This window comes from Bubalus bubalis, chromosome 2 (genome assembly GCF_019923935.1).
Source record: "Bubalus bubalis isolate 160015118507 breed Murrah chromosome 2, NDDB_SH_1, whole genome shotgun sequence".
In the NCBI taxonomy this organism is placed as follows: Eukaryota; Metazoa; Chordata; class Mammalia; order Artiodactyla; family Bovidae; genus Bubalus; species Bubalus bubalis.
Window position 1 is genome coordinate 146,254,927 of NC_059158.1, and position 26,684 is coordinate 146,281,610.

A 26,684-nucleotide genomic window follows, 5' to 3' on the forward strand; every position below is an offset into this window, starting at 1 on the left:
AGAGGAGTCAGTGATTAAGAGCTGGAAAAGTGAACAGGCTCTGAGAGATTTTCCAAGAAAAATGCTCTCATTTTTCTAACACTTCTGAGAAGGCCTCAGGTCTGATTCACCCCTCAGCTATCCCCCAAATCAAAGAGAGGTGCTCCGGGGTTCAGGCTGCAGGAGTCGGCAAACACTGACTCAGAAATAGAAGTCTTCACCTCGGTTCAGTCTTTTAATCACAAGCATTTATGGAGAGCCTTCTTGGTGCATACATACCCTGAGGTGGAAACCAGGATGAGAGCGAGTGCTTCTGCTTGAGGAGCTCCACGTCTTGTGAGGGAGGCATGAAAATATCAATGAGCCTTGTCTGCGTCTTGAGCAGAGATGCACCCACAGGGTAGGACCAACGGTACAAGGAGAAGGCAGCAGCATCTCCTCCCCGACCACTGTGGCTCCCACCTGGGATATTCCACGGATAGAGAGGACACATCTTTCTGGCCACCTCTACTTGATGTAAGCAGCTAGGGAGGAATTTTTCATAGGTTAAGCATACATCATTTTTCAGAAGTAAAGATCATATCTGGTTTTGGCAAGCTCAAAAGCTCCTAGTCCCATTTGGGCCAGATTCTCATCTGATGTAAATCGTTGGGAGAATCAAGTTGTAGCACTGTTTTGCATTAAATGGGACTCCAGCCAGTCTTTCCCTAGAGTTACCCTGGGCTTAAATCTACGACATCATCTCCATGGCAACCAGAGGCTGGCCAGTGAATGTGGTTGCCTTGTAAATCCTCTGCTAGCTTCTCTTCCATCCTCTATCTTTTCTGTGATTAGAATGTTCTCCCTCCCGTTGCTCTCACTTATTCACTGTCGCTCTCACATACCTACTATCGTTTTGCACCCACATTTTTTTGGTTGCAACATCCTTCCAATCAGCTTTTTAAATCCTCCATTCAATTAAAAAATGAAGATGTGTTAGTCATTGCTTGACAGTGGTAATTGACCTGTTTAGACAAGACCAGGCTGATTTCAGTGGGCATGGAAGCCTTGGCAAACCAAAGTGGAATTCCCCTTCAAGTCTAGCCAGCCTAATTAATACATTGTTTGAGAATGCTGGCCAGCCAGACCAAATATTGTTATTTCCACCCATTCGGAGAATCAGTCCTATGGAATCCCAGAAGTCATTTTAACATCACTTGAATGTATTCCTGTGTGTATGTGTGTGAGAGAGAATCATAATGCTTCTGCATATTATAGAGTATCATAGTTTAACAGAAAGAAGAAAAGAGTTTTGGAATCATACAGCTCTTGGTTGAATGCAATACTCACCAGTTACTTGCTGTATAACCATTCATTTAACCTCTCTGAGCCTCTATTTCCCCATCTGTAAAATGGGTCCGAGAGTACCTACCTGATAGGGTTGTAAGTAGGAGGTAATATCAATCACTGAAAAGTGCTTGGCCCACCCTAAATACTCAGTACCATCTTGTTCCCCTGTCCCCTTCCCTATCCACTCCAAAGCATGTGTGTGTTTCTTTTCTTTTTTTTTTTTAATTAGTTTTTGGATTAGTCTGCATGCTCTCAGCCTAGCAACACTCTTCTGTGTCTCTCCACCAGGGGGCACCCTCCTACCGGGGACCGAGCCCACAGTGGACACGGTGCCCGTGCAGCCCATCCCAGCCTACTGGTATTACGTTATGGCCGCCGGGGGCGCCGTGCTGGTGCTGGTCTCCGTCGCGCTGGCCCTGGTGCTCCACTACCACCGGTTCCGCTATGCGGCCAAGAAGACTGATCACTCCATCACCTACAAAACCTCCCACTACACCAACGGGGCCCCTCTGGCGGTGGAACCCACCCTAACCATTAAGCTAGAGCAAGACCGCAGCTCGCACTGCTGAGGGCCGAAGCAAGGACCGCACCCAAATCAAACAAGAAAGACTGCAAACACGTTGCCTCGATTTTGCACTTTTTCCTCCTCGCCTAGTCTCTGTGTGAACGCTCAGACATCTCTGTCTCTGGGCCCAAACCCTGTGCGCTCGTATCCATCCCGACCATTCTCCTCGGGTTCTTTTGTTTGTTTTCCTTTTGTTGATTCCAAACCGCCCAACCCCAACTCTACAATGCTGCATCTTGGAATACGAGAAGAGACACGCCCCTAAGCACCTCACAACTCACGGCTCAGCTGGTTTCCTTCCAGAGACTGGTTCCTTGTTTCTTCCCCTTGCCTTAGCCCATCCCTCCTCTCTGGTGGGCAGTCTGCCAGGAGACTTGAGGGGAAACCCGGATCTGTGTGTTTGTACATAGTATACATTTGCGCCTGTGAATAGCTCTGTGTGTGCGTGGGTGTGAGAGAGAGACTGGTTCATTGGGGTGGGGGGAGTGTGTGAGTGTGTTCAGAGAGGGCCCCCTTTAACTCTTGTGTTACTTCTCCGGGGGTACATGTTCCAGAAAATAATATACTGTACTAGTTCTGTTTACTTGGAGAAGAGATTGAAGCTTTTTGTTGCCTTATCTAGCTCTGGCTGGATTTCTGTTGGCTTACCATTGTCATCTCCAGGTACCTAAAACTAGAGGTCACATGAGAAGAAATGTGGCCCCTCCCATCCCTGTCCCCAGGCCCCACCCACCTGACCCAAGAGAAGGTTCTCCCACTGCACTCAGACCAGACATGACTCCTAGCTAGTCCCGTCTGGGGGGTGTCTGAAGTTACACAGTAACAGCCATTGGGTGCCTGTGGAACCATCCCTTACTTCCAGCCCTGAAGCAAATTTGTCTCATGTTGCCTTATAAAAGAGAAGCTCATAATGAATGTTTAGCTTTTATCAGTTAAGTCCAATCTTGGAATAAGTCATAGAGAATAACCATTCTGAGACTGATGTATGAAAAAGCAGTAGCCTGTTGAGAGCAGGAGGAAGTGGAGAAGGAAGGATTGAAATGTTGTCTTTAAAAAAAAACCCTCACCCCAGGGGGTTCATTCTGCCCACTAGGGGATGGGGTGGAGTAAGAAGGTTAAAAAAGTGTATTCTTTGGTATCATATGGATCATTGGTTAATAGCATTTGTAAAATATTGGGAAAAGGGGGTCATTTGCTTTACTTTCATGGTGTTAATGTGTGCCTGAATCTATAGCCACTAAAATAAAAGGCTGTTCCCCTGACTTATTTGAATATTATGAGAGAATAAAAAGTTACCATTTGTTTAAATGTACTAATGTGCTACCCCTTAAAGCATTCATGGCATCTGGTAAATACACCCTCATAGGCTGGCCTGGCATTTCCAGATGTTACTGCTTCGTCAGGAGAAGGTATAAGGAAGATAAATCCGTTGCTGCCCATTTGTCCTCTCTAAGCAACGCAGGGAGAGGGATGTTAGAGATAAATTGCCTAATGATATTGTACGAAGGATAGATTCAATAATGAAGCCAATTTCATTGATAGAAAAATGCATATTTTAACAAGATTCTCAGTGTACTGGGGCTTAGGCTTGGGGGGTGTTTATTTCTCACCTTCCTGCTAGGAATCCACTGGGGAAGTGTAAGATTCTCTCCAAAGATGGTTGCCTGGGCTGAAAGCCTCCAGGTACCCTCTGAGAACAAAATACTAATGATTTTTTTGGCTGCTTGCGGGAGAGAGACTTAGCATTCTTTTGGAATATTCACATAGGTCCCTCCAACAAACGCACACTCAACTTTCGCATCTGGTTTGTTTCATCCTCCTGAAAGAATGGTGCTCTCCCACTCTTATTCTATTTCAAAGAGCTAGTCTGTCTCAACTACAGCAGCCCTGCCAAAAAAGGAAGATGAAAGGCTAGAGCATGAGCTACCTTGAGATTTCAAGACGTGTCTTACCCCAGCTGAAGATGGAGAAAGAAAGAGGGGGAGAGAGAGGAGGGGTGGCAGGGTACCATGGATACCTTACAATGACTTTCATGCCCATCATGAGGGCTTTTTATCTCGGGTGTCTGTATCCAGTGATGTGTTTGGGGCCAGGCGTTCCCTTGAAATGATTGACATCCCTATAGGCACCCCATGGAAGCATGGTGTCGGGAAATGACACCTGAGAAGTCCGGCCGGTGTAGCAACTGTCTGAGTTACCATACACCCGTGAGGATTTCCCTTCTCTAAAAGATGACAACAATTTTGTGAATTTGCTGTATCTTTATCTGATGCCCCATGGTGGCATCCTCTGTATGTACATGCTGTCATTGAGAATATGAGACTGCTCAAATCTCTGTGAATCCCATAATGCACTTCAGCTGGGGATGTCACATCTCTCTCTCTCTCTCTTTGTCTCTCTCCACTTTCTTGGCCCCAGCAACTTTCATAGTATTATCCAGGTACTATGCTAAAAGGGCAGCTCTTCTGTAATGTCATGCCTTGCAGCTTTAAAAAGCAAAATTCTGTATTTCATGGAGGAAGGGAAGGGTCCCTCTCTTCTAAAAAAAAAAAAAAAATAGACTGGACAGGTGAATGCATGCATGCATGTTTAGAGTTGCTTCTCAGAAGACAAAGAGGTGATAGCAACTATTAAAAAATAAATGAATGAAAGGAAGGTCTAGCTCGGGCTGGTAAAGTTTTTGCCTTAGTAGAGCTTTCATGTTAACAGTTCCAGGAGGGAAACCCTTATCTCTGGGGTGAAAAAAATCCCTTTCTTGGTATTATGCTAGCAATTGCTATCCCTTAATTGCCTGTGAAGGCAGAAGAAAGAAAAAGAGGATCATAGCATTGCCATTGACAAAACAGAATGCTGAAAGTAAATTATCTTTTCCCTTGTCCCACATTATTGGGATTAAAGCCAGAATAGGATAGGAAATCCAGTAACATTTCTGAGGTTGATACCCCATCTTTAAGAAGACTGCGTCTTTAAAAGTGAAGCTAGCGGGCAAGTAAACACCTAAATAATCGAAAATTACCAAAGAACAACAGCAAAACAAGAAAACTTAAAGATTTTTACTTCCTATTCTTATCCCCTTGCCCTATAACTGTGACATCTCTTGCATTGCTCAGTTGCCTGTGTGTCAAAATACCTTGTGGACATTGAAAACTATTTGAAAATGTATTGTGTGGAATGTAATAAAATGATGATATTTTTATACAAACATCTGTTTTTTTTTTTTTTTCACCTTGGCTTATGAGAACAAAGTTCAGATGTAGGCTTTGAACAAACTGATGTTTGCAAAGTTTATACATCACCTTCTGAGCTAGACTGATCTGATTTGATCTGATCTGAGCTAGAGGGCATTTTTGTGGGAAGTAGGTGGGTTTTCTCCTTGAGGCTGAATGTCAACTTCTCCTTCTTTTATTTTTATTACTACTGCTTGTTAGGAGTTTTATCCAATTTGTGCAGCTGAGCCAGCTTTTATGATTGGTATGGGATTTTGCAAAAGTTGCTAAGTGCTAAATTACTCCATGTGATTCCACAAAATTTCTCTTGATGGCAAATCCCTGGAGATGGGACTCTACTTTCAAAAGGCCCCAGGGGCTGGGACCAGCAAAGCTGAATCATGTTCTCAGCTCTGCAGAGACAGATAGTTTCCTTTGGAGAAGAAGTGGCAACATCTTACCCGTTGCCTACCAAATTATTACTTCCACGGGGACGTTGATCTCCGCTTTATGAGCACTTTCCCAGACCAAACGGGAACTTACAGTATGTTCAAGGCTCAAAGAAATTCTAGACTTTGGAGCAAGTAATGAAGATAACTATATGATTACTGGGAACCTGGAAATATCATGGTGGAAAATTTTATAAAAGGAATATTCTATAAAAACTTTGAGGAGAGGAACTTGGGGAAACTTACTTGAAAAGCCAGATCTTTTCAGAAGTATTTGATGAGTATTTGGTTCTCTTTATTGAATATTTAGTAACATGAATTGTGACTATGAGTTTATGTGCTCAGTCATGTACAACTCTTTGCAACCCCATCCCATGGACTGTAGCCCACCGGGCTTCTCTGTCTATGGGATTTTTCAGGCAAGAATGCTGGAGTGGGTTGCCATTCCCATCTCGGGGGATCTTCCTGACCCAGGGATTGAACCTGTGTCTTCTACACTGCCGGCAGATTCCTTACCCAGTGAGCCATTGTGGAAGGCCATATTTAGTGACATAGTTATATAAAATATTTTATCAGAGAGTTATTAGGGGAAAGAAAAAAAAAGATCTAGGAAAGACAGCCTCACAGCAATTCAGTGTTTCTAGATGGTGGTCAAAAGTGATGATGGAAGAATTTTCCACCCCCCTATATTTGTGGGTGTATTAAAAGTATCAACCCCAAACCCTTAGAGTCTGAGAATATTCCTAATGGCCCCCAAGGAAAGGAGCAGGTCCAAAAGAGCCTATTTCTGCCAGGATCCTGCTTTTCCTCCTTTCTAAACCTAGAGCCAGGAAGAAGTGCTTTTTACAGCTATCAACCTGCCCAAGTGGTGCTAAAGAAAACAGGCTTCTGGGTTTTCAGATCCACAGTCGCTACAGCTGGCTCACTAGAGATGTCACTGTCTGTCCTCTGCAGGAGAATAGAGTTGAATGTCCATGAGCAGAGCCTTGTTTTTGCCTCTAACGATGAGCATCATGACCCATTTTGTCCACATAGCAGTTGGCTATCCTTAAAGCCATTTGTTCCTAGTAGCAAAGGATGAAAATGAAAACATCTCAGAAGCATTTATTTCCAACAAAGAGTCAGGCTCAGTCAACATTTTCATAAGCTGGCCTGGGACCAGATTTGCCAGTGAATTAAATTAGCCATCGTGTATGCTTTATTAGCATTACTGTTTTTGCAGCCACCTTTGAGAATTTCATCATTGCTTTTCCTGCCTTGGTTCTGATCCCAAGGCTTGTTCTATACACATTCTCTCTCTTCCCCAAAAGAGCAGAGACTGTTACGCTTCTGATCTTAGGCGTCAAACACAGCACTGTTATCAGTATGGTATTTCAGACCTAACCCAAGCATAAATGTTACAGAAATTGTATTTCCATGGATCATAAACACCAGATGTCAAGGCCTAGTAGGGTCTGTCTTGGTGCCTACCTGGCCCTTTATGATGGTTTAAATGTGCATTCTTGTGGTTGAAGCAAGACCCTGCCCTCCTAGCCCAGATACCCACACCCCAGCCAGTCGACTATGGCCCTGGGTTGTTTTCATCACCTCTCTTCACAGACTGTGCAGTTGTTTGGCACAAATGTTGTTGGCCTTTCTATCATCTCTGATGAAAAGAGCTTCATTTTTTAAGTTTTAATTTGTCCGCTTTGTGATCTCCACATCTGAGCCAAACTGCAGATCTGTAGGTGCGGCTTGTTTTCTCTTTGTCTGCATCACTGGGGCTCTTGCAGCTGTAAATTGCCTTTCATCCATTTCAGTGATGGCCCAAAGAAAACACAAAACAAAGCCAACCAGAGGAAAAGGAGCGGAGAGGAGAAGCACCAGCTGATGGCCTTATGATCAGCAGGGGAAAGATCGCCTTATATAAATAAACTAAAAGCTAGGAATAGTGTAGGATTTAATGAAGCCTGACACAGATCAAGTGCACTGGTGTATGTCTTCAGGTTAGATATCATCAGACACCTGGACCCTCAGAAGGCATTGGGCCACAGGCCACAGCCAGGCTACGTTTGCACTGTGTGGAGGAAGGAGTTCCTTTTGGCCCCAAACTTAAGCCTGGAATGGATACATGATTTGGGCACTTGCCAAAGAGCAGACCCCCTCTTAGTATGGTTTCTGCTTGGCACAATGCACAATCTTGGTGCTTCAGGGCAAACAGCAGAAACCATTCTTGACCCAAGGCCAGTGGGCAAGAGACCCAGAATCCTTCTACTCTCTTTCCAATAAAATAGTTGTTCCTGGGCTTTGCTGTCACTGACCTCCAAGCTCCCAATAAAACTAAAGTCCCATGGGCATCAAGCCAAGAAATAGGAAAGTCCATTTGAAGAGTCAGCAACAGACACGCCGGAGGCAGGACTGGTCATTGAGTGGAGAAAACACCAATTCTTGGAGGCTTATGGCCAGAGTGGTTATTCATACTGAACAAGGTCATTGGGGGAAACGTTAGGATGGTATCTGACTAGGCTTCCTTTCATTTCTTTTCAACTTGAGAGCTATTCATGGCTATAGCCTCAAAAACTGCAAATCGTTTTTTTAGAAAGAAGTTCATTTCATTGTTAACCAGTCCCACTCCCCTCCCAGAGGGAACCATGAGAAACTGTTCAAGGTATATAATTTCAGGGCTTGTTTTATACCTTTACAAATGTATATGTTCATGTCTAATTGGTTTGCTTTGGTTTTGTGTAAACAGTATCAGCATTGGATCGCCTGGCTGGATAATGTGCTTCTTTTCATTTGACAAAGTCTTGGGGCTACTTTGTTGCATGCCGACAGGCTTACACAATTCTTTTTAAATATCGTCCAGCATTTTGTATCATGTGGATGTACCATAGTTTATTAACTGCTTCCCTGCTGGTGGGAATTCAGGTTGTGTCTAGTTTTTCTTACAATGATAAACAGTACTGTAATGAACATCCTTACGGTTGTCTCTTTGTTCACGTTTCTCTGGAATAGAATATGTGGGTCAAGTGGTGTGCCTGTTTACACTTTACAATAGATGCCTTGGAAGCCTGGAGTCTACCTTTTAGAGTGAACCTGCCTCCATCTGAGATGCTAACAAGCTAGTGGACAGCCTGCCTTATATCCCCTATCATGCGCACAAGCCACATAATCTCCGGCTCTGTCTCTCTAAATTAGGGGGAGTGCTTGCAGGGGAAAACTTTAGGACACTTTTAACCGAAGGAAATCTTAATTGCAGGGACTTTTTCAATGCCCATTTGTGGAGAATGTGAGCCTGGCTATAAGTCGCAGCTCACTGGAACTGTGGCCACTGTGCCCCGGGAGTTAATTCTATCCCTGAGTTCAGCAGACAGAGCCCTGTTCGCCATGATTAATGAGTTCCACTTGGTTTCTTCAAAGAGTGACTGTGCTGTGCCTTGCTGTTATTTATTTATGTTTTCTACTAAAAAATTCATGTAAAAAACATTCTTTAAGGTCAGTGCACGGTATTGTGCTACAGACAAAAAATATTCCAACGGCCACAAGCCAGCCCACATGCCAATGGAAAGGCCCCCGTCTTTGGGACCTTGTACCTGGGGCCCCCACCATGACCACAGCCCTGAGAGGAGCAGGCTTACCCAGCTGGAAGGATGCACCCAGCTCCTTTCTGAGGAGCTTCAGGGCTACTGTGACCTGAGGAAGGGTAGTAGATAAGGTGGTTTTCCAGTGGGAGGTTTCAATGTACAGGGGAAGCTACTAGCCCCAAGTGGCTCCAGTAAGGAATGGCAAGTAGAAGAGAAGCCAAGAGACCCATTAATCCAAAACACCATTTCTTTTAAGAGTTGTTACCCTGATTTCTACTGTGCGCTTAGACCAAGTGGTCATAGTGGTGTGACTCTGAGCATAATGGATAGTGTGACAGCCATACAGGAGATCTTTGCGCTTTCTCCAACCTGCCAAAAATCCAGGACTCCTGCGTCTTGGGCATGAGGCTAGGATATAATTCTTTGGGGGGGGGTATAACTCTTGATGGCTCAATTGCGGGGAGCAGCACAAGAACGAGATGTGGGTGAGCTAGAGCTATGTCACCACACACACACACCACAAGCTTGTTTTGTCTTCTGTGTGTAATTGTGCAAAACTGAACCCTTGTAGTATCATTAACTGATGTACCCAAAGGCAAAGGCTCTCATCCGGAAGAGGAGTGATAGGGCTCCAGGTCTGGCTTTCAATAGCAGCAATTTCTTTCTCAGGCGGCAGGACTCATTAACTGGACGCTGAACTGGAGTCCTCTGGAACTCGCTAGAGAGCGACCAACTCCAGTAATGAAGGGAATGCAGAGAAAGCTTTGAACCCCAGGTGGCCTTGACCAAAGCCCTGTTCTCAGTCAGCCTGCTGGTTACTGAGGCTCATTTCCGCACAGTCTGTTAAACTTTTCCTCTCTTTGCGTCTCCCTACTGCCACCAAGGGGCTGGGAGAAGGGACACAAGAATCTTGGGGGATGCGTTGTCTTCCTCATTGCTTTCTAGGGCACTTGTGACAGCTGGTGTGTGTGCTGTGTGCTAAGTCGCTTCAGTCGTGTCCAACTCTTTGTGACCCCACCTGGCTCCTCTGTCCATGGGATTTTCCAAGCAAGAATGCTATCAGTTCAGTTCAGTTCAGTCGCTCAGTCGTATCTGACTCTTTGCAACCCCATGAATTGCAGCACGCCAGGCCTCCCTGTCCATCACCAACTCCCGGAGTTCACTCAAACTCATACCCATCGAGTCCGTGAAGCTATCCAGCCATCTCATCCTCTGTCGTCCCCTTCTCCTCCTGCCCCCAATCCCTCCCAGCATCAGAGTCTTTTCCATTGAGTCAACTCTTCGCATGAGGTGGCCAAAGTACTGGAGTTTCAGCTTTAGCATCAGTCCTTCCAAAGAACACCCAGGACTAATTTCCTTTAGAATGCACTGGTTGGATCTCCTTGCAGTCCAAGGGACCCTCAAGAGTTTTATCCAACATCACAGTTCAAAAGCATCAATTCTTTGGTACTCAGCTTTCTTCACAGTCCAACTCTCACATCCATACATGACCACTGGAAAAACCATAGTCTTGACTAGACGGACCTTTGTTGGCAAAGTGATGGCATAGTGAATATGCTATGTAGGTTGGTCATAACTTTCCTTCCAAGGAGTAAGCGTCTTTTAATTTCATGGCTGCAGTCACCATCTGTAGTGATTTTGGAGCCCAGAAAAACAAAGTCTGACACTGTTTCCACTGTTTCCCCATCTATTTCCCATGAAGTGATGGGACCAGATGCCATTATCTTCGTTTTCTGAATGTTGAGCTTTAAGAAAACTTTTTCACTCTCCCATTTCACCTTCATCAAGAGGCTTTTTAGTTCCTCTTCACTTTCTGCCATAAGGATGGTGTCATCTGCATATGCTGCTGCTGCTAAGTCGCTTCAGTTGTGTCCGACTCTGTGCGACCCCATAGATGGCAGCCCACCAGGGTCCGCCGTCCCTGGGATTCTCCAGGCAAGAACACTGGAGTGGGTTGCCATTGCCTTCTCCAGTGCATGAAAGTGAAAAGTGAAAGTGAACTCGCTCAGTCGTGTCCGACTCTTAGCGACCCCATGGACTGCAGCCCACCAGGCTCCTCCATCCATGGGATTTTCCAGGCAAGAGTACTGGATGGGGTGCCAATGCCTTCTCCATCATCTGCATATAGTGGGTAGCTATTCCCTTCTGCGGGAATCTTCCCCACCTAGGGATGAAACTCTCATCTTGTATGTCTCCTGAGTTGGCAGGCAGGTTCTTTACCACCAGCACCACCTGGGAAGCTGGTACTGAGGTGGAAAGATAGCCACTAGGACCTAGACAGGGGCTGATGTCGGGGGCCCAAGGAGCCCCATGGTGCTTCATCCGCCTTGGCCAACTGAAGACCAGGAGCACAAGCTCGTAATGCTGTCTATGGGAAGCCTTAGCCCTCAGCGCTGTCGTAGCTTCCTGGCTCTAAACACCTGACAGGGCCACCGTCCCATCCTCTTTCCTCAAGGAGGACCTGTCCCCACTGACCTATGCGCGATTGGATTGAGTGTAGTTCATCTTTAGCCCCCACTGTTCCTCTTCTGCACCTCTCCTGTCTCTACTTTTTTAATGTATTTTTTTAATTTTTTTTTTTTTTGGCTGCACTGAGTCTTCGTTGCTGTGAGGGCTTTTCTCTAGTTGCGGCAAGCAAGGGCTACTCTTCATTCCAGTGCAAGAGCTACTCGTTGCAGTGGCTTCTCTTATTGCAGAGCACAGGCTCCAGGTACTGAGGCTTCGGTAGTCAGGGTGCTCGGGGTTAGTTGCTTCACATCTGGTAGAATCTTCCTGGATCAGGGACCGAACTCATGTCCCCTGCATGAGCAGATGGATTCTTAACCACTGGACCACCAGGGAAGTCCATCTTCCCCTTCTCTTGGTGGCCCCTTTTCTCATCCTCGGGCATCCTTATACTTTCTTCACCTCCCTCCACCAAGGCCTCCCACCAGAAAAGCATGTCAGATCCCTCATGTGCATGCGTGCGTGCAAAGTCGCTTCAGTCATCCGATTTTGTGCAACCCTAGGGACTGTATCCCACCCGGCTCCTCTGTCCGTGGGATTCTCCAAGCAAGAATACGGAAGTGAGTTGCCATGCTCTCCTCCAAGGTATCTTCCTGACTCCAGGATTGAACCCGCCTCTCTTATGTCTCCTGCATTGACAGGCAGATTCTTGACCACTAGCGCCACCTGGGAAGCCCCGTTGCATTTATACAGGAGACCAAACCTAAAGTCGGGGCTTCCACTTACAGTAATGAAGAATGAAAATCTCTGATTTTTCAAAGATCTAGAGCAAAGAAAGCGAAGAGTAGCTAAAGAGCCTCTTGATGAGGGTGAAAGAGGAGAGTGAAATAGCTGGCTTAAAACCTAATTCAAAAAAACAAAGATCATGGTATCTGGTCCCATCATGGTAAATAGATGGGGAAAAAGTGGAAACAGTGACAAATTTTCTTTTCTTGGGCCTCAAAATCACTGCAAATGGTAACTGCAGCCACAAAATTAAAAGACATTTGATGTTTGGAAGAAAAGCTATGACAAATCTAGAGAGCATATTAAAAAGCAGAGACATCACTTTGCTGACAAAGGTCCATCTAGTCAAACCTATGGCTTTTCCAGTAGTCATGTAAGGATGTGAGAGTCGGACTATAAAGAAGGCTGAGTGCTGAAGAATTGATGCTTTTGAACTGTGGTGCTAGAGAAGACTTGAGAGTCTTTTGGACAACAAGGAGATCAAACCAGTCAGTCCTAAAGGAAATCAACCCTGAATATTCATTGAAAGGACTGATGCTGAAGCTGAAGCTCCAATACTTTGGCCACATGATGTGAAGAGCCAGCTCATTGGAAAAGACCCTGATGCTGGGAAAGACTGAAGGTAGGAGGAAAAGGAGATGACAGAGGATGAGATAATTGGATGGCATCATCCACTCAATGGACATGAGTCTGAGCAAACTCAGAGAGATAGTGAAGGTCAGGGAAGCCTGGCATGCTGCAGGTCCAAGAGTCAGACACAACTGAACAACAACAAGAAGAGCAAAGGAGAGATTCCAGAATTTTCCTCCATCAGCATTACTGGGTTTTTTCCAGCCTACACAATCATGAAGCCTCTATCTATAATTAAACATTTTACTGGCTGCCTCCTTTTTCTTATTTTCATGCGGATTATTGGGGCTCAGTGGAGCCATTCTGGCCTCAGCTGCTCATCCGCCTCCACACTTGAAAGTATTATTAGGTCATTTCACAACCTTCTCATTTGTAGTCTATATTTTCAATCCTTTTTAGTGTTTCCTTCTGATAACTCAACTAAAAATAATTGAAAATCATGTTCAAAGTCTTCTTAAATATCACAGATCAAGCCCCCTTTTCTTTTCCAGCTTGAAACCATTTGAAAACTGCAAAAAAAAATTTTTTTTCCATGACTTTGCATACATTTGGCTATAGTTCAAGAGATAAAAACCCATGATAAAGGATCTTCTGGTGGTGTTTCTAAATTCAAGCCAAACCCAGCACGGGATGAAGGGCTCTCAAGTAGCCTGACTCTAATGGAGGAGTTTTGGCAAAATTTTGATCTACATCTGAACTTTTGGCTCCTTATGGCAACTGGGGATGAACAAACTGAATTAGGGAAATTAAGTGTGGTAGGGAGTAGGAACCCTCAGCCAATACTAAATATTAAATCAAATTAAACACATTGAAGAGCCAAGAAATATCTGTTAGTCCTTCATGATTTCTCATTTGTTTAGATCACAGTGTTGCTTCTCCTGCTGGGATCAAAACAAAGTGGCTGAGAGAATTTTCTGAAGGCTACTCCCATTTGAATGGTCCAGTGATTTAACTGACCTGAGGGGTTCAGGAACTTGGAATCAAACTCAACAAGGACTCTCAGTGGCCAAGAGCTAATCCCAAATAAATCACAGCCCCAAACAAGGTGTCGAAAATGTGGCTGACTCTCAGGTCTGCTGCCGAGCTCTTCAATGACTTATTGCATTTTTCTACTCTCCTTCCTCAATTTCTTCCTCTTTGAATAGAAGTGGTGACACTTGGTACCTGTGAAAATGAATGATTTCAATGATTTCCTGTGTAGGCATGTCTTTGATCCTTGTCTTAAAAGCTGATTGCAGTTTGATAGGTTGAGTGGACATGTGGTTTAAGTGGCTTCTCACCTGGTTTTATCAGCCCCACCATAGCTAAGGTGGAGTCTTCAAATTTGGGACACTATTTACCTGATCTGTCAGTTCTTCAGTTGCCAGTTAGCAGGATTGATTTCTAAGCCAAATGAGCAAGTATTGAAAACATGGGGTCTCGTGGCTTCCCCCGCCTGTCCATTGCGTGGTCTTCTCCGTCCCCGCAGAACTTAAGGTGGACGACTTCAGGTGGGATGCACCCAGAAGAGGACAGACCTGGGGTAAAGACTGGGGCACTGAGCTCTTTTCTGCAGAAGCTGCCTTATCTAATATCGGCCTTTTCAGGCAGCCCTCAAAAGAAAGACCATCGTAGCTTTCTCATTGTCTTCCTGTAAAGACAATAGGGTTTTGGGGCAAGAGAGAACACTGGTGCTTACTGTACAGGGGAAGAAGCTGAGACACAGGGTGCTTAGATGCTCATCCTAGCCCCCACACCTGAGTGGAGTGGTGGAACTCTGATGAGCAGGCAGTCCGCTCCCAGGGCAGTGCTCCCAGCCCAGTGCTCCTCCATATCCTGAAGTGCTCCCCTCCAGGTGCAGTCCTGAGTGTGTCCACTGCATGTTCTGGGTGGCCAATCTGTTATCAGCTTCCACCAGGCTTCTCAAGCCACTGCTCGGAGCTGGCCTGGAAGAGACTCTTCAGAGAAAAGCCAGCAAGCATATGTTGGTGTCCTGATCAGTGTGCAAGTGACCCGAGGATGATCTTCAACCATTTATCTAAAAGCAACCAGTGGTTTGGGGCAGACTCCTCACTCTCTTAGTGATCTTGTGAAGCTCTTTTTTTTGATATAAAAACTAAACAGAACAATGTCAATGAAAATACCCTTGCAGTGACCACAGCATATGAGAGATGTAGTGAAAGGGAAGGTCAAATTTTTCTGTAACTGCAGAAAAACATTCTAACCCCAAAGGATCCTAATTTGGGAAGGGAAAGAAAAAGATGAGGGAGAGAGCAAAATGTGTGTGTGTGTGTGTGTGTCTGTGTGTGTGTGTGTGTGTATGTGTGTCTGTGTGTGTGTAAAGAGAGAGGAAGGGTGGGAAGGAAAATCTAAATGAGAGAGAGCATTTTTGTTTGAGACCTACACCACACTTGGGGGGAATTTTCCACTTGCAGGCTGGAGTGTCTGGGGTATTTCCCCTGCCTGGCATGTGTGGTCTTACACTGCCAGGCAGTGTTCCAAACCCCTCTGGGAGATACACATCTCCCTAGAGTAGGCTCGGTTCGTGACTGGTATGGCTGTTCCTCTTTTGTGCTATACCTTTGCAATTTACTGACAAGGATGCTGGGGAATATTCGACTCTTCCTGGGTGGAGGGGGGTTCCTGAACAGTCCAGAGGATGTCTTGGTAAATAGCCACTATAGTGTCTTTTGCTCTGGAAAATCAGGATAATAGGAGACAGATAAGACCTTGACTCACTCTTCACTGGGTACCTAACCCACCTCTCTGCAATGCTAAGGGAAACAAAGGGACCATTTGGCCTGAGATGCAATGTCAATATGAAAATGACCAGGTTTTCCTGAATTGGGTTTTTTGTTTGTTTTCTAAGTAGTGGCTACTCCAATCACTTAGTTTCTCAAAATTCTGTTCAGCTACCTTCCAGGCACTCATGAGTTCTTCTTCCTCATGCTCTGGTCTGCAGTAGCTGGTGCAGGGAGGTGGGCAGAGACGTGACTCTGATGTAGGGACATATAAGGAGATCTGTGACCAGGCAAGGCAATCTCTTTGAATTCTTCAGTGGATCTAAAAAAAATGAATTCACGCCCCAAACCAAGAGATCAGTGTACGAGCTTAAAGGCTCAGGTGCCATGTTTGAGACCATCCATACCCATCAGAGAAAGGAGCTGGACTCCCTGTCTTCTCCCCACCCCTGGCAGCAGCCTCCACTCCAAAGCCGCTGCCTCGTCCTCCCACATTTTTCCCAGCAGTGGCTCACCCTCATTTGCCCAGTCCCTGCCCCCAACTCCATCAGCACTTTGAGGTCCCTCCACAACAGCCCCCTTTCTTTTGTACTATTTTGGCACGGTGAGTCCTTGCTTCCTAATCACACTGAAGGGCCTTGGTTGTAGACACCAGGTCCCATACATCTTCATTTCCCAAACTCCTCTGTATGGTTCCCTGGCACGTAGTCGACCTTCTTAATGAGAATTGGCTGATTGGCTGGTAGTCGGTAAGTGAACACTGCTCTATGAACAATGAAAGCCCGCCTTCCCTCTCTGGATAAGGTCTATCATGAAAAACATGAAGCCCCAAATTTCAGATCACCACATCCTCACATTCATGAGAAGTCCTGGTGAGTTCCCATCAAAGTGGTGAGCCAGCAACGCAGGCAAACAGCCAGACACTGTGTATCCAGCCCACTGGGATGAAGACAAGGCAGACTGTTTTCTCTATTGGAATGGTCTTCCCAGGTGGTGCAGTGATAAAGAAGACGTCTGCCAATGCAAAAGACATGGGTTTGATCCCTGGGCAGGGAAGATTCCCCTGGAGGAGGAAATGGCAACCCACTCCAGTAGTCTTGCCCGGAGAATTCCATGGACAGAGGAGCCTGGAGGGCTACAAAGAGTCAAATGTGACCAAGCACACACAAACACAGGGATGATTTAGGTGAAATGCATTGTTCTGCCCATAGCCAGAGAACTTGTGTGCACAGGTGGAGGAGTTGAAGGAGGAGGGTCTTCTCTGGCCCCAGTACAGTACTGAGAGTCAGAATTCAGGTTTTGGAGTCAGACTGACCTGAGCTTGAATCCACACGGGGGCCCAGAAGGAAGCAGGGTCATGTAAGCACAAAGGTTGAAGGTGGAAGTCGTGTGGGTGGTAAGATGCATTCCTGATCTGCGTTCTTTTAAGGGTGGGGCTCACTGCACTCTCCGTCAACCCACTCACAAACACACACACCTCCTAAAAGAGTCCTGGAATGTCCTCTCCAAGTTTTTCCTCATTTACAAAGTTAAGTTCCAGGTCCCTGCTCTGCCTCTCTTTCCCGGCCAGGTCTCCATTCGCTGGCTGTTATGTCCCCTGCCTGGGAAGGTGCCGCTTCCAGTCTCTGCCTTGAGCTCCTGGCTCACTCCTCCTCCTTCCAACCCACCCCTGCCTTTTCTTTACTAGAACTACAGGGACCCAGTGGACATCCACACACCCTGCCAGCATTCTGAGGAAACAAGCTGAAGTTTCTCTCTTGGCCTCAACAGAAAAGGAAAGTGGCCCATGAAGAGCAAAGAGGCTTCTGAGAAAGAAAGCTCTTAACCAAACACAGATATCAAGAATATTAGCAAGGGGACTAGAGAAAATTGCTATCAAAGTAAATGGCTTTTTGTACAAATGTTCCCTTTATTGGGGTTTTCCCCAGTGGGTCATTCTTTCTTTAAGGCTTCATGAACAGATGCGCTTTTGAAAATGTTGATTAACTTATCCTTTTTTTGACCCCTTCCCACTCACCCAAACTCCTGGGAGCAGTGATTATGCAAAAAGCCAAGTCAAGCCTCCAAAGTGTTCTTCACCTGAAGTAGCCTTTGATCCTCCAGGTGCAGAAATCTCAGCCACATCTGGGTAATCAATTTCATAGAACCTTAAAAATGGACCTATTTTTTGGGGGGGGAGGAAGGGTCATCTCATCCAGTCCTCTGCCCACAGAGACAAGTGGCTGTGATCTCCTGGGACAAAATGTTCTCATAGTCATTACCATCCTCTTACCCTTTTTCCTCCAAGATCAATGCCACATCCACTCCTTTCCAGCTGGTGATCAATAGTGTGTTAAGAATTCTTCGCTGAGGGTGTGAGATGGAGCAAGATGGCACTCTAGCCTCCAAAACTTTGTCACATCCTTGGCAGAGATGGAATCCCTAAAAGCAAGAACAGGATTTGGCCCAAAAGTCACTGGCAGGAGCCCTGCAGTTTTCATCCTGGGTTGATCCACATATTCTTTCTTATCCAGTGTTCTGCTTCTTTTAACCATGAAGGTGTTAAGACATATAAGCATCCCATAAATATGATTAATTGTTAGAAATGTGATGGTTTTCTTCCATATTTGTTTTTCTCGTAAGATTTAAAAAAAAAACAAAAACCTCAGAGTTAATTTCCACGAGCCTGATTTGATCCCTATGACAGATACCACCTGCCTCTTGTTGATTCATGTTTCCGTCTTCATTCCAAGGGCACAGCCTGCATTGTAGAGGCCTGGAGAATAGTGTAGGGATGGGCACTGAGGTGCAGAAGTTGGCGGGGCCTGCAGGTACGAGTTGCTGCGCTACAAACATGCCAGGAACAGACTGGATTTATGGAGGATCGGTGCCATGTGGCATTCATCCTTTCCAGTGGGGTCTTGGCATTTTGTTTTCCACATCCCTCACTGGTGATGAAGAGGAGACTGTGCTTTAGCACTTTGGCCAGGAATGAGGAAGACTTCTAATGGAATGAAAACCTCTGCCTCCAGAGAAAGACTGAATGCCAAGCATGGCAGTGATGGATTGATCCTCAGTTCAGGTCATGATCAAGTAGATCTTCCCCGAGATTTTGTGCGGATGAGGGAGACGTTCAGGCTGGTCTGAAGTCCTTTTGTTCCTCTTGTTTGATAGTTTAGCTCTTTGGAAGCTTGAGTTTGTGTTCAGTCTTGACTTGTTTGGATATAAATTTATAGTGCTGACATCAAGGTGGCTCACCTGACTTTGAGTTGAATGAAATTTCTGAAGGGCCACATACATTCGCTGGTGCCGCTTTGACCTGATAGCCAGGACAGGCATAATTAGCTCATAAGACAGGAAGAAATGATAAGACCCTGTTCTTCATCACATATTTGATTCTCTTTTTTAAATATTTTACCCTTTTAGACAGGTAATTTCCATTGGCTCTGATTTCTATAAGATGGACAGCAAAGTAAATAGAGACCTGTATTAGCCACCCCCCTTCCCCCAAAAAAATTATCATAAAAAAAGAAAAAGATAGACAGTGATAATACTGGAGAAAATTCGGAGTAAATTAACTTAGCTCTATTCAAGCCTGGGCGAGTCAGGTTGGGTGCCTATGTTTGATCTATTCTAAACTGTGAAGAAAGCCAATGGGAAAAATAGACTGGGAAGGAAAGAGAAAAGTATTAGCATGGATATGTGGGGGTGGACAGGCGTTATAACATTCTTTCCAGTTCTAGTTCTATAAATACATTAAAACATATAATGATGAAATGTGACTTAAATTACATTTATTGCAATCCAGAGGAGAAACTTTTATACTCTTATGCTTTGTGTCCACTTAGATGCATTCATGAGGAGGGGTCGTGTGCTATACCAGATGAACATTACAGTCATGCGACTGATGATGGACATGAGAGACCACTGAAGTTGCCTTAGATAAAACTCAGACCTACAGTGGTTGTAAAGAACAGTTATTATAAAGATACAAGCGAGCATCTACTGGGCACTTAAGGCCTTTCTTATTGTTTCTGTTCTTCTGGTTGTTGTTGGAAGTAAAGTCAAGTCATTTGAAGGGGGATGGATCCAGTAATCTGCAATACTAAATGATCTAGAAGCAGATGTGATTTTTTAGCTTCCCACAATGCTGGGGAGTCATTTTCAGCAAGGTGGCATCTCTGCCTTTTAGCCACTCAAACCTGTTATGACTGATTTTTTTAAATTTTCTTTCTTGTTATAGTGGACATCCCAGAAATACATGGGAGAGAGGGCTACGAGGATGAAATTGATGGTAAGTGTTGTTATGATTTAGAAGATAATCATGAAAGTCAAGTTTGGCTATAAAGCTATCAACAAAAATAATGCCCAGGGTATAGGAGGGCCAGAATTCAGAACTATCAGCCAGAAATATGTGACAAGAATCCAGAGAGGAATGAAGAAGCCATCAATGTCTCTATCGAAGTCAAATTTAGAGAGTTAGAAAGTTTATTGAGTTTCCTCTGCCTAATCTGAAATAGGTCCCCTACTTTGGGCAACTTTTGACACTGATGAACTTCAAATCTGAATAAACCCTTTAGAAGTGAAAGCCAGGCTCCTCTATACATGTCACTGCTTGAACCCATTGACCTACTTCCAAAAAGAGCTTAGTGGATAACTGTCAGTGTGAACATTCCTTCAGGCCTGCTGAGATTTCTGATTCCATGGCTTTCAGGAACCAAGGTGGGGCTCGTTGCAGGATTTAGGTCTCATCCACACTACCTATCTCATTTTTCATACTTATTCCAAGCTCTGTTTTCCTACTTCAAATACACATATTCCATGAGGCTAAAGCAGGAGTCCTGACTGGAGGGGCACTGAGCAAACACCCAGATGTAATATCTTTCCTTCACTCAGAGGAGCACAGGTCTCTCTAGGCGTCTCTGAGAACCAGAGTTGATCTCCAAGAGAGATCACTAAGGTTCGCCTCAAAGAGCAGCTTTAGACCAAGACTGATGCCTTTAAGAAGAGCAGTTTATAGAGCTGCTTTTTTTAACCTGACCTTAATCAAACACTTCAAGTGTAGTTATAGAAACAGAGTGACTAACCCAAACAGCACCTTGTTAACTGAATGCAGACTCCCCCTGCAAAGCCTGGTCTAACGTTCCTTTTATGGGCAAAGCTGCACAACTGGCCTTCACAGAAAGGCTGCGATAGATCAAGCAGCAGAAGCCCTAGATGGGGTAGAAAGAGTAAAAGATGAGGATGCAGAAAGCCTGATTTCTAGTCCTAGTTTAACTCTTTGCTAACTCTGGGCACTTGAGTGAGTTACCTAATCACTTAATTTCTCAAAGCCTCAGTTCCTCATCTTTTTTTTTCAAATTATAGTATCACCCTGCCTTCTTCATGGGATTATTAGGAAATCCCACAAAATTTGCCAGAGATGTGGTCATGCCTTGATCACACTATAGAAATATACTAGTTTGCTTGAGTGGCCATGATAAAATACTGCAAACTGGGTGGATTAAACAACAGAAATTTATTTTCTCACCATTCTAGAGGCTAGAAGTCCAAGATCAAGGTACCAACAGGGCTGGCTTCTTCTGTGGCCTGTGAGGGAAGGATGTGGACCAAACCTTTTTCCTTGGCTTGTAAATGGCTATCTCCATGTTTCCATGGTATTCTCCCACCTGTATCTGCCTCCAGATTTCCCCTTTTTACAAGGACACTGGTCATACTAGATTAGGGCCCACCCTAAGGACCTCATATTAACTTGACTACCTCAGCAAAGACCTATCCTCAAAGTAAGGTCACATTGTGAGGTACTAGGGGTCAGAATTCAACATCTGAATCTGTAACACATAGCAGTAAGGTAAAGTTTAGGTCGTGAGGCCTGGTGGATCAAAAAAAAAAAAAAAAATCTGCTTGGATGGCCAGGAATGCCAAATTGGAGAACTCGTCATGTTGAAATAGTCTCAGCCTGTTCTTTGATTTAACATGAAGCAGCTGGAGGTAAGGGGTAAGGAGACAAAGGAAGAAGGGTGTACAGAACAGAGGGCCATTCCAAGAGCTCTAAAGGCACCCTGTGAAAATCTAAGCTCACTTATTCTGACTCAAACTGTTTAAGTATCAGATACTTAGACCATACTTACTTTGTGCTGGACACCAAGCACTGTGCAAATGTTAATTCATTCAAACCTCCTAACAACCCTGTGAGGTTATTAGTAGTGCCATTTCACAGATGAATGAACTGAGGCAAAGAGAAACCAAATAACTTGCCCAAGGTTACACAGCGAGGACAAGGTGGGGCTGGGTTTTGAAGCCAAGCAGGGCTTCCCTTTTGGCTCAGCTGGTAAAGAATCCGCCTGCAATGCAAGAGACCTGGGTTTGATCCCTGGGTTGGGAAGATCCCCTGAAGAAGGGAAAGGCTACCCACTCCAGGATTCTGGCCTGGAGAATTCCGTGGACTGTATAGTCCATGGAGTCACAAAGAGTCAGACACAACTGAGCGACTTTCACTTTCAGTATAGTTCCAGTGTCGAACAGCTCAACCTCAGGTTCTGAAAAACCTCTGAACTGGGATGGGGGGAGTCTCAGTTATTTCTAAAAGAAGCAGTGTCTGCAGTCTCTCGTGTCCTTTACATCCTAGATGACTACGAGGTGGACTGGAGCAACTCTTCTTCCCCAACCTCCGGGTCTGGGGCCCCTCTGGCTGACAAAGAGAAGAGTTGGCTTTACACTCTAGACCCCATTCTTATCACCATCATTGCCATGAGCTCGCTGGGCGTCCTCCTCGGGGCCACGTGTGCGGGGCTTCTGCTCTACTGCACCTGTTCCTACTCTGGCCTGAGCTCCCGCAGCTGCACCACGCTGGAGAACTACAACTTCGAGCTCTACGACGGCCTCAAGCACAAGGTCAAGATGAACCACCAGAAGTGCTGCTCAGAGGCCTGACAGATTGCACCCAAATTGCACCTGACATTTCATTCCAGCAAGAGGGGCTAGTGGAAATTACAATTTTTTTTTCCCTTTGGAAACTGAATGCCATAATCTCGATCCAACCGATCCAGAATACTGAAGGTGTGGACAGAACAGACAGGCAAGTCGAGGGAAGCAGGGAAATGCAGTCTTTCAGGGGGTTGGGACCCACCTCAGACCACGTGGCTGAATCATTTGCTGGGACAAGGATGGGCGCTCATCTCTTTGGTGGTCACAGTTCTATTTTGTTTGTGAGTTTGTTACTAATTCTGTTTTATTTCTTTGGTCTGTGAGCAACTCAAAGAGGCAGAAGAGAATGACTTTTCCAGAATAGAACAGAGTGGTGATCAGTAGTCTCTGCTTTTTCTTCCTAATCAACGCTTGGAAAGCAAAGAGTCTTTTCAGACTCTCCATCTTTAGAAAATAAATTCCCCCAAAAAGCCATCCAGTTTATCCCACCCTCCGATCGTCTCATGACTTCCGGGATTTGCTGTGGTATAGCTTCTGCCAGCCAACTTGACAAGCTGCCATTTCCAGTCCTAGCATTTCGGTAGGATGTTGTTGCCTTTAACTTTTTTTATCCAGGGGAAAATTGCCATTTTAGGGTCAGCATGAACAGCTCTTTCTTATATGCGATTTAAAACAAACCAGAAAGAAAACTTCACACGTCAAAATCCGTAGAAGCGCCTCCATGCTAGAAGCGGACAAGCCTTAACGTGCTTTGTGAATAGGAGCCATTCATTCAGTCTAGACCCAGAACGTGTGGCTGTGAGGCTACTTTGTGGGGCCTCTGGTGGTGGTTTTGCTTTTTCTTTTCCTTCGTCCTTGTTCTTCTAAAGCATGCACCCATGCACCACACGCGCACACACATACAAGCGTGCACACACATGTACACCCATGCACACACACTCATTGTCAGGTCTCTTAAGCCCCAGGAAACAGCATTGTTTGACATTCTCTGAGATGGGGTGGGGGAAATATAAGCTATCAGTATGTTCGTCCATCAGTGAGACGTCACTAGTGACAACTGACGGGAAAGGAAGAGAACAGTGGAGAGAGAAAAAGAAGTCCATCGTCTGTGGTCATGTGATCGCAAAGACTGAGAGGACTGGAAAAGACATTCTGATACATCTGTCTCTGTTAAGCTAGTAAACACAGACTTCTCCTTGGGGTGACAGCCACCACCTCCACCTTTCAGAAGCATCAGCAGCACTGCAGTGCCTGAGAGCTGGTTCTAACCAAAAGTCTGCACGCCCTGTGGACCAAAATGCTAATGCTGCTTCAACCCCAGAGAGACCTGTGTTCTTACATACACCCACCCACACACACACCAATTTATGTATTTTTTTTTTATTAAGTGCCTTGAAAAAATGAAGAAAAAAATGTATTTTCCTTCTATGTAGAAATCAGTGAATACCATACAAGTTAAGGCATTCCTCTATTCCTCCTCCCTCACCCAGTGGCTCCACACCCAGCTTCCCCCACACCACTCATCCTATGGATGGAGTAAGGCCTGCCACCCGAGTGGTAATCGTAGCCCTAGATGACTCTCAACTGCTCTAGAAGGGGAGGCATCTGGAATCTCATGAAACTGTGTGAAGGAGAAGATTGTCCGCGCCAGGATCCAAATCTTGATTTTGTAGTAACACCTACAGCTTGCCTGTGTGCTGGAAATACATTTGAAACCCAAACAGTATGCCCAGCCTATTGTGAATCAGTGAACTGTCAGACCATTTTTTGCTGCTATGGTCACCCACGATGTCATTTGTCTCATACCCAGGTGAAAGGGGAAGGGTGAATGGGACCGGCTGGTTCCTTTCGATGTTAACTTATGAAAATGCTAGTTCAAATGGTAATGTCACAGTGTTCTGTGTGAAGAGAGGGAGAGTTCATACCGACAGCTATTTATTCCTATGTGTGTGTGTCTTTGCAGTCTTTGAGTTCTCTGTATCTACTGTGTATGTGAATGGTCACGTGGGACTCAGTGGTGGTGTTGTGACTTTGACCTAGGCCCGAGTGTCACTGCTGATCTTGGCACTCGTTGGCACAGTGGTCGTTAGAGGTGAAAAGTGAAGCTGTCAAGCCCAAGGCCTTAGCTTCAGGCCCTCCTGAGCTGAGCGTGTGGCAGAAGCAAGTTCTTAATTAGCCCACTTCCTCTTCGCCTTCCCGTATAACTCAGTGTTCCAGAAGTTAGCACGTCCAAGGGTTTCCAGAGTTAACTTGCAGAAGAAGAGAGTTCAAAAGTTGACACTGAGGCCCCTGGCCCTCTCAAGTCCCGTGGGCCGTTCATCAACTCCCCAAAGACCAGCCTTGTCTCCGACCCGCAGTTCACCTCTCAGTTATGTACAACTCAACCTGCATCCCTCTAATGTCCTATATCCATATTCACCATTGGCTGGTTTGAGCCCTTGAGTGGGCTCCGGATGCTAAACAAAAGCAGGCCAGCCAGAGCTACATGTAGATACCTCACCAGGCCCAGAGGCTGTTCTGTTGTAAGACAGTACCCCGATTATAACCTGGCCAGGGGACACCCTGGTGCATTTGTTGTTGCTGTCTGCAGGTAGGCTCGCCGACACATCTCCTTGACTCCTTCCCCCTGGGAAACCCAACTCACAGTATTGATCTCCTTTTATGCCTTGTACTGAATGACACATTACCTCCGCGCTCTCCCGGACTAGGCGGTCAACAGGACCACAGGGCTGCTTCCTCTCTTAGGTGTGGGCATGGGGAGTTGACAGGAATGAGGGTCCGAGGAATGAGCATGAATGGCAAGAAAACAAGGGGAAAAGTTAAACTGTCACACAGGAGGTTAACTTTTCCAAGGTTAGCTGTTAAAGGTATTTGACCATCCACTGGCTGAGCCAGATCAAGGGAACTTGAGAGCTTTTACTGTGATTCTTCAATGTAAAAAATAAACAACAATGTCAAACTGTGTTTATATGATTTGTATAAAACCTTTTTAAGATTACTATTTAAATAAACATTATACCAGAGATATTTTTCTGCATTTTTTATTGGAGACAAAGAGACTTAGGTTCACCTTGGATGACCAAAAACATCCCAGTTTGCCTGAGGCGTTGCTGAGTTTTAGCTCTGAAAGTCCTGTGGTCCTGGAAAACCCCTTCATCCCAGCCAAATTGGGGTGGTTGGTCACTCTCTTGGGATAATGCTTCTTAGTACCTTTACATGCCGTTAGTAAATAGATTGGCTAGCTGGCTTTCTATAAAGTGAAAATATGATATGGGCAGGTAATGAGCTGTGTGGCCAAGTAGACCATTTCAGCTCATAGACTTGCCTGGTGGATTTCTGAGACTGTGAGCCCTACTAACAGTCCTCCTTCCTGGACATCACCAGTCCCCTGTGATTTTTGACTCTGCTGTTTCCTGTCTATTGAAACATTTGCTTGTCAATATCTCTGGTGATTTCGAGGTCTATAACAGTGCTTCTCAAAGTGTGGTCCCTGGACCGGAACTATTAGCCTCACTGTTGGATGTGTACATTTTCAGACTCCACCCTACATCTACTGAATCAAAAACTCTGGGAGGATGACCTAGAGATTTACATTGTAACATGCCCTCCAGGGGGTTCATGGGCTTCCCCAGTGGTTCATTGGTAAAGAATCGGCCTACAATGCAGGAGACTTGAGTTCGATCCCTAGGTCAGGAATATCCCCTGGAGGAAGAAATGGTAACCCACTCCAGTATTCTTCCCTGGAGAATCCGGTGGACAGAGGTGCCTGACAGGCTATAATCCTTGGGGTCCTAGAGTCAGACACGACTAAGCAACTGAGCACACCCGTATCCACCAGGGGTTCAGATGCACCTTCGAGTTCAAGAACCTCTGGTCTCGGAGAAAGGAAAAGTAGCCTGGCTGCACAAATGATCAGAGATCTTTTCACCTGTGGGTTATTGGATTCAAAACAAACTGGACTTTGGCCAGGGAAAGCTAAAGGAAACCCAGTGCACTCCTAGGCGATGCCTGCTTCCAGGGGAGGAGGAGTGAAAAGCTTGACTATGAACTTCTCAGCCTACCCCCTCCACCCCCACATATATGGCAGACCTGAAGATGTGTACCTG

At 45.4% G+C, this 26,684-nt stretch overlaps 1 protein-coding gene and 1 long non-coding RNA gene across 5 annotated transcripts in view; one reads left to right on the top strand and one right to left on the bottom strand.

Annotated features, from left to right (window-relative positions):
- NRP2 (neuropilin 2) overlaps window positions 1–25,603 on the top strand; it is a 120,532-nt gene extending 94,929 nt beyond the window's left edge. For 2 of the 4 annotated variants that reach the window (XM_025278061.3, XM_025278062.3), the window contains exons 16-17: window positions 19,895–19,945; window positions 22,280–25,603. In XM_025278061.3, the coding sequence (XP_025133846.2) occupies window positions 19,895–19,945; window positions 22,280–22,584 (356 nt within the window). In that variant the 3' untranslated portion in view covers window positions 22,585–25,603. Of the gene's footprint in view, window positions 1–1,596; window positions 5,076–19,894; window positions 19,946–22,279 lie in introns of those variants that run through there. The other 2 variants (XM_025278063.3, XM_025278064.3) reach the window with 1 other exon arrangement.
- Window positions 15,860–21,305, bottom strand: LOC123332032. Its single transcript, XR_006548873.2, has 4 exons — window positions 21,182–21,305; window positions 17,945–18,093; window positions 16,528–16,686; window positions 15,860–15,994 (listed from the first exon to the last, which is right to left on the bottom strand). It is a non-coding gene; the product is annotated as an uncharacterized LOC123332032 (long non-coding RNA).
- Window positions 25,604–26,684: the final 1,081 nt, after the last annotated feature.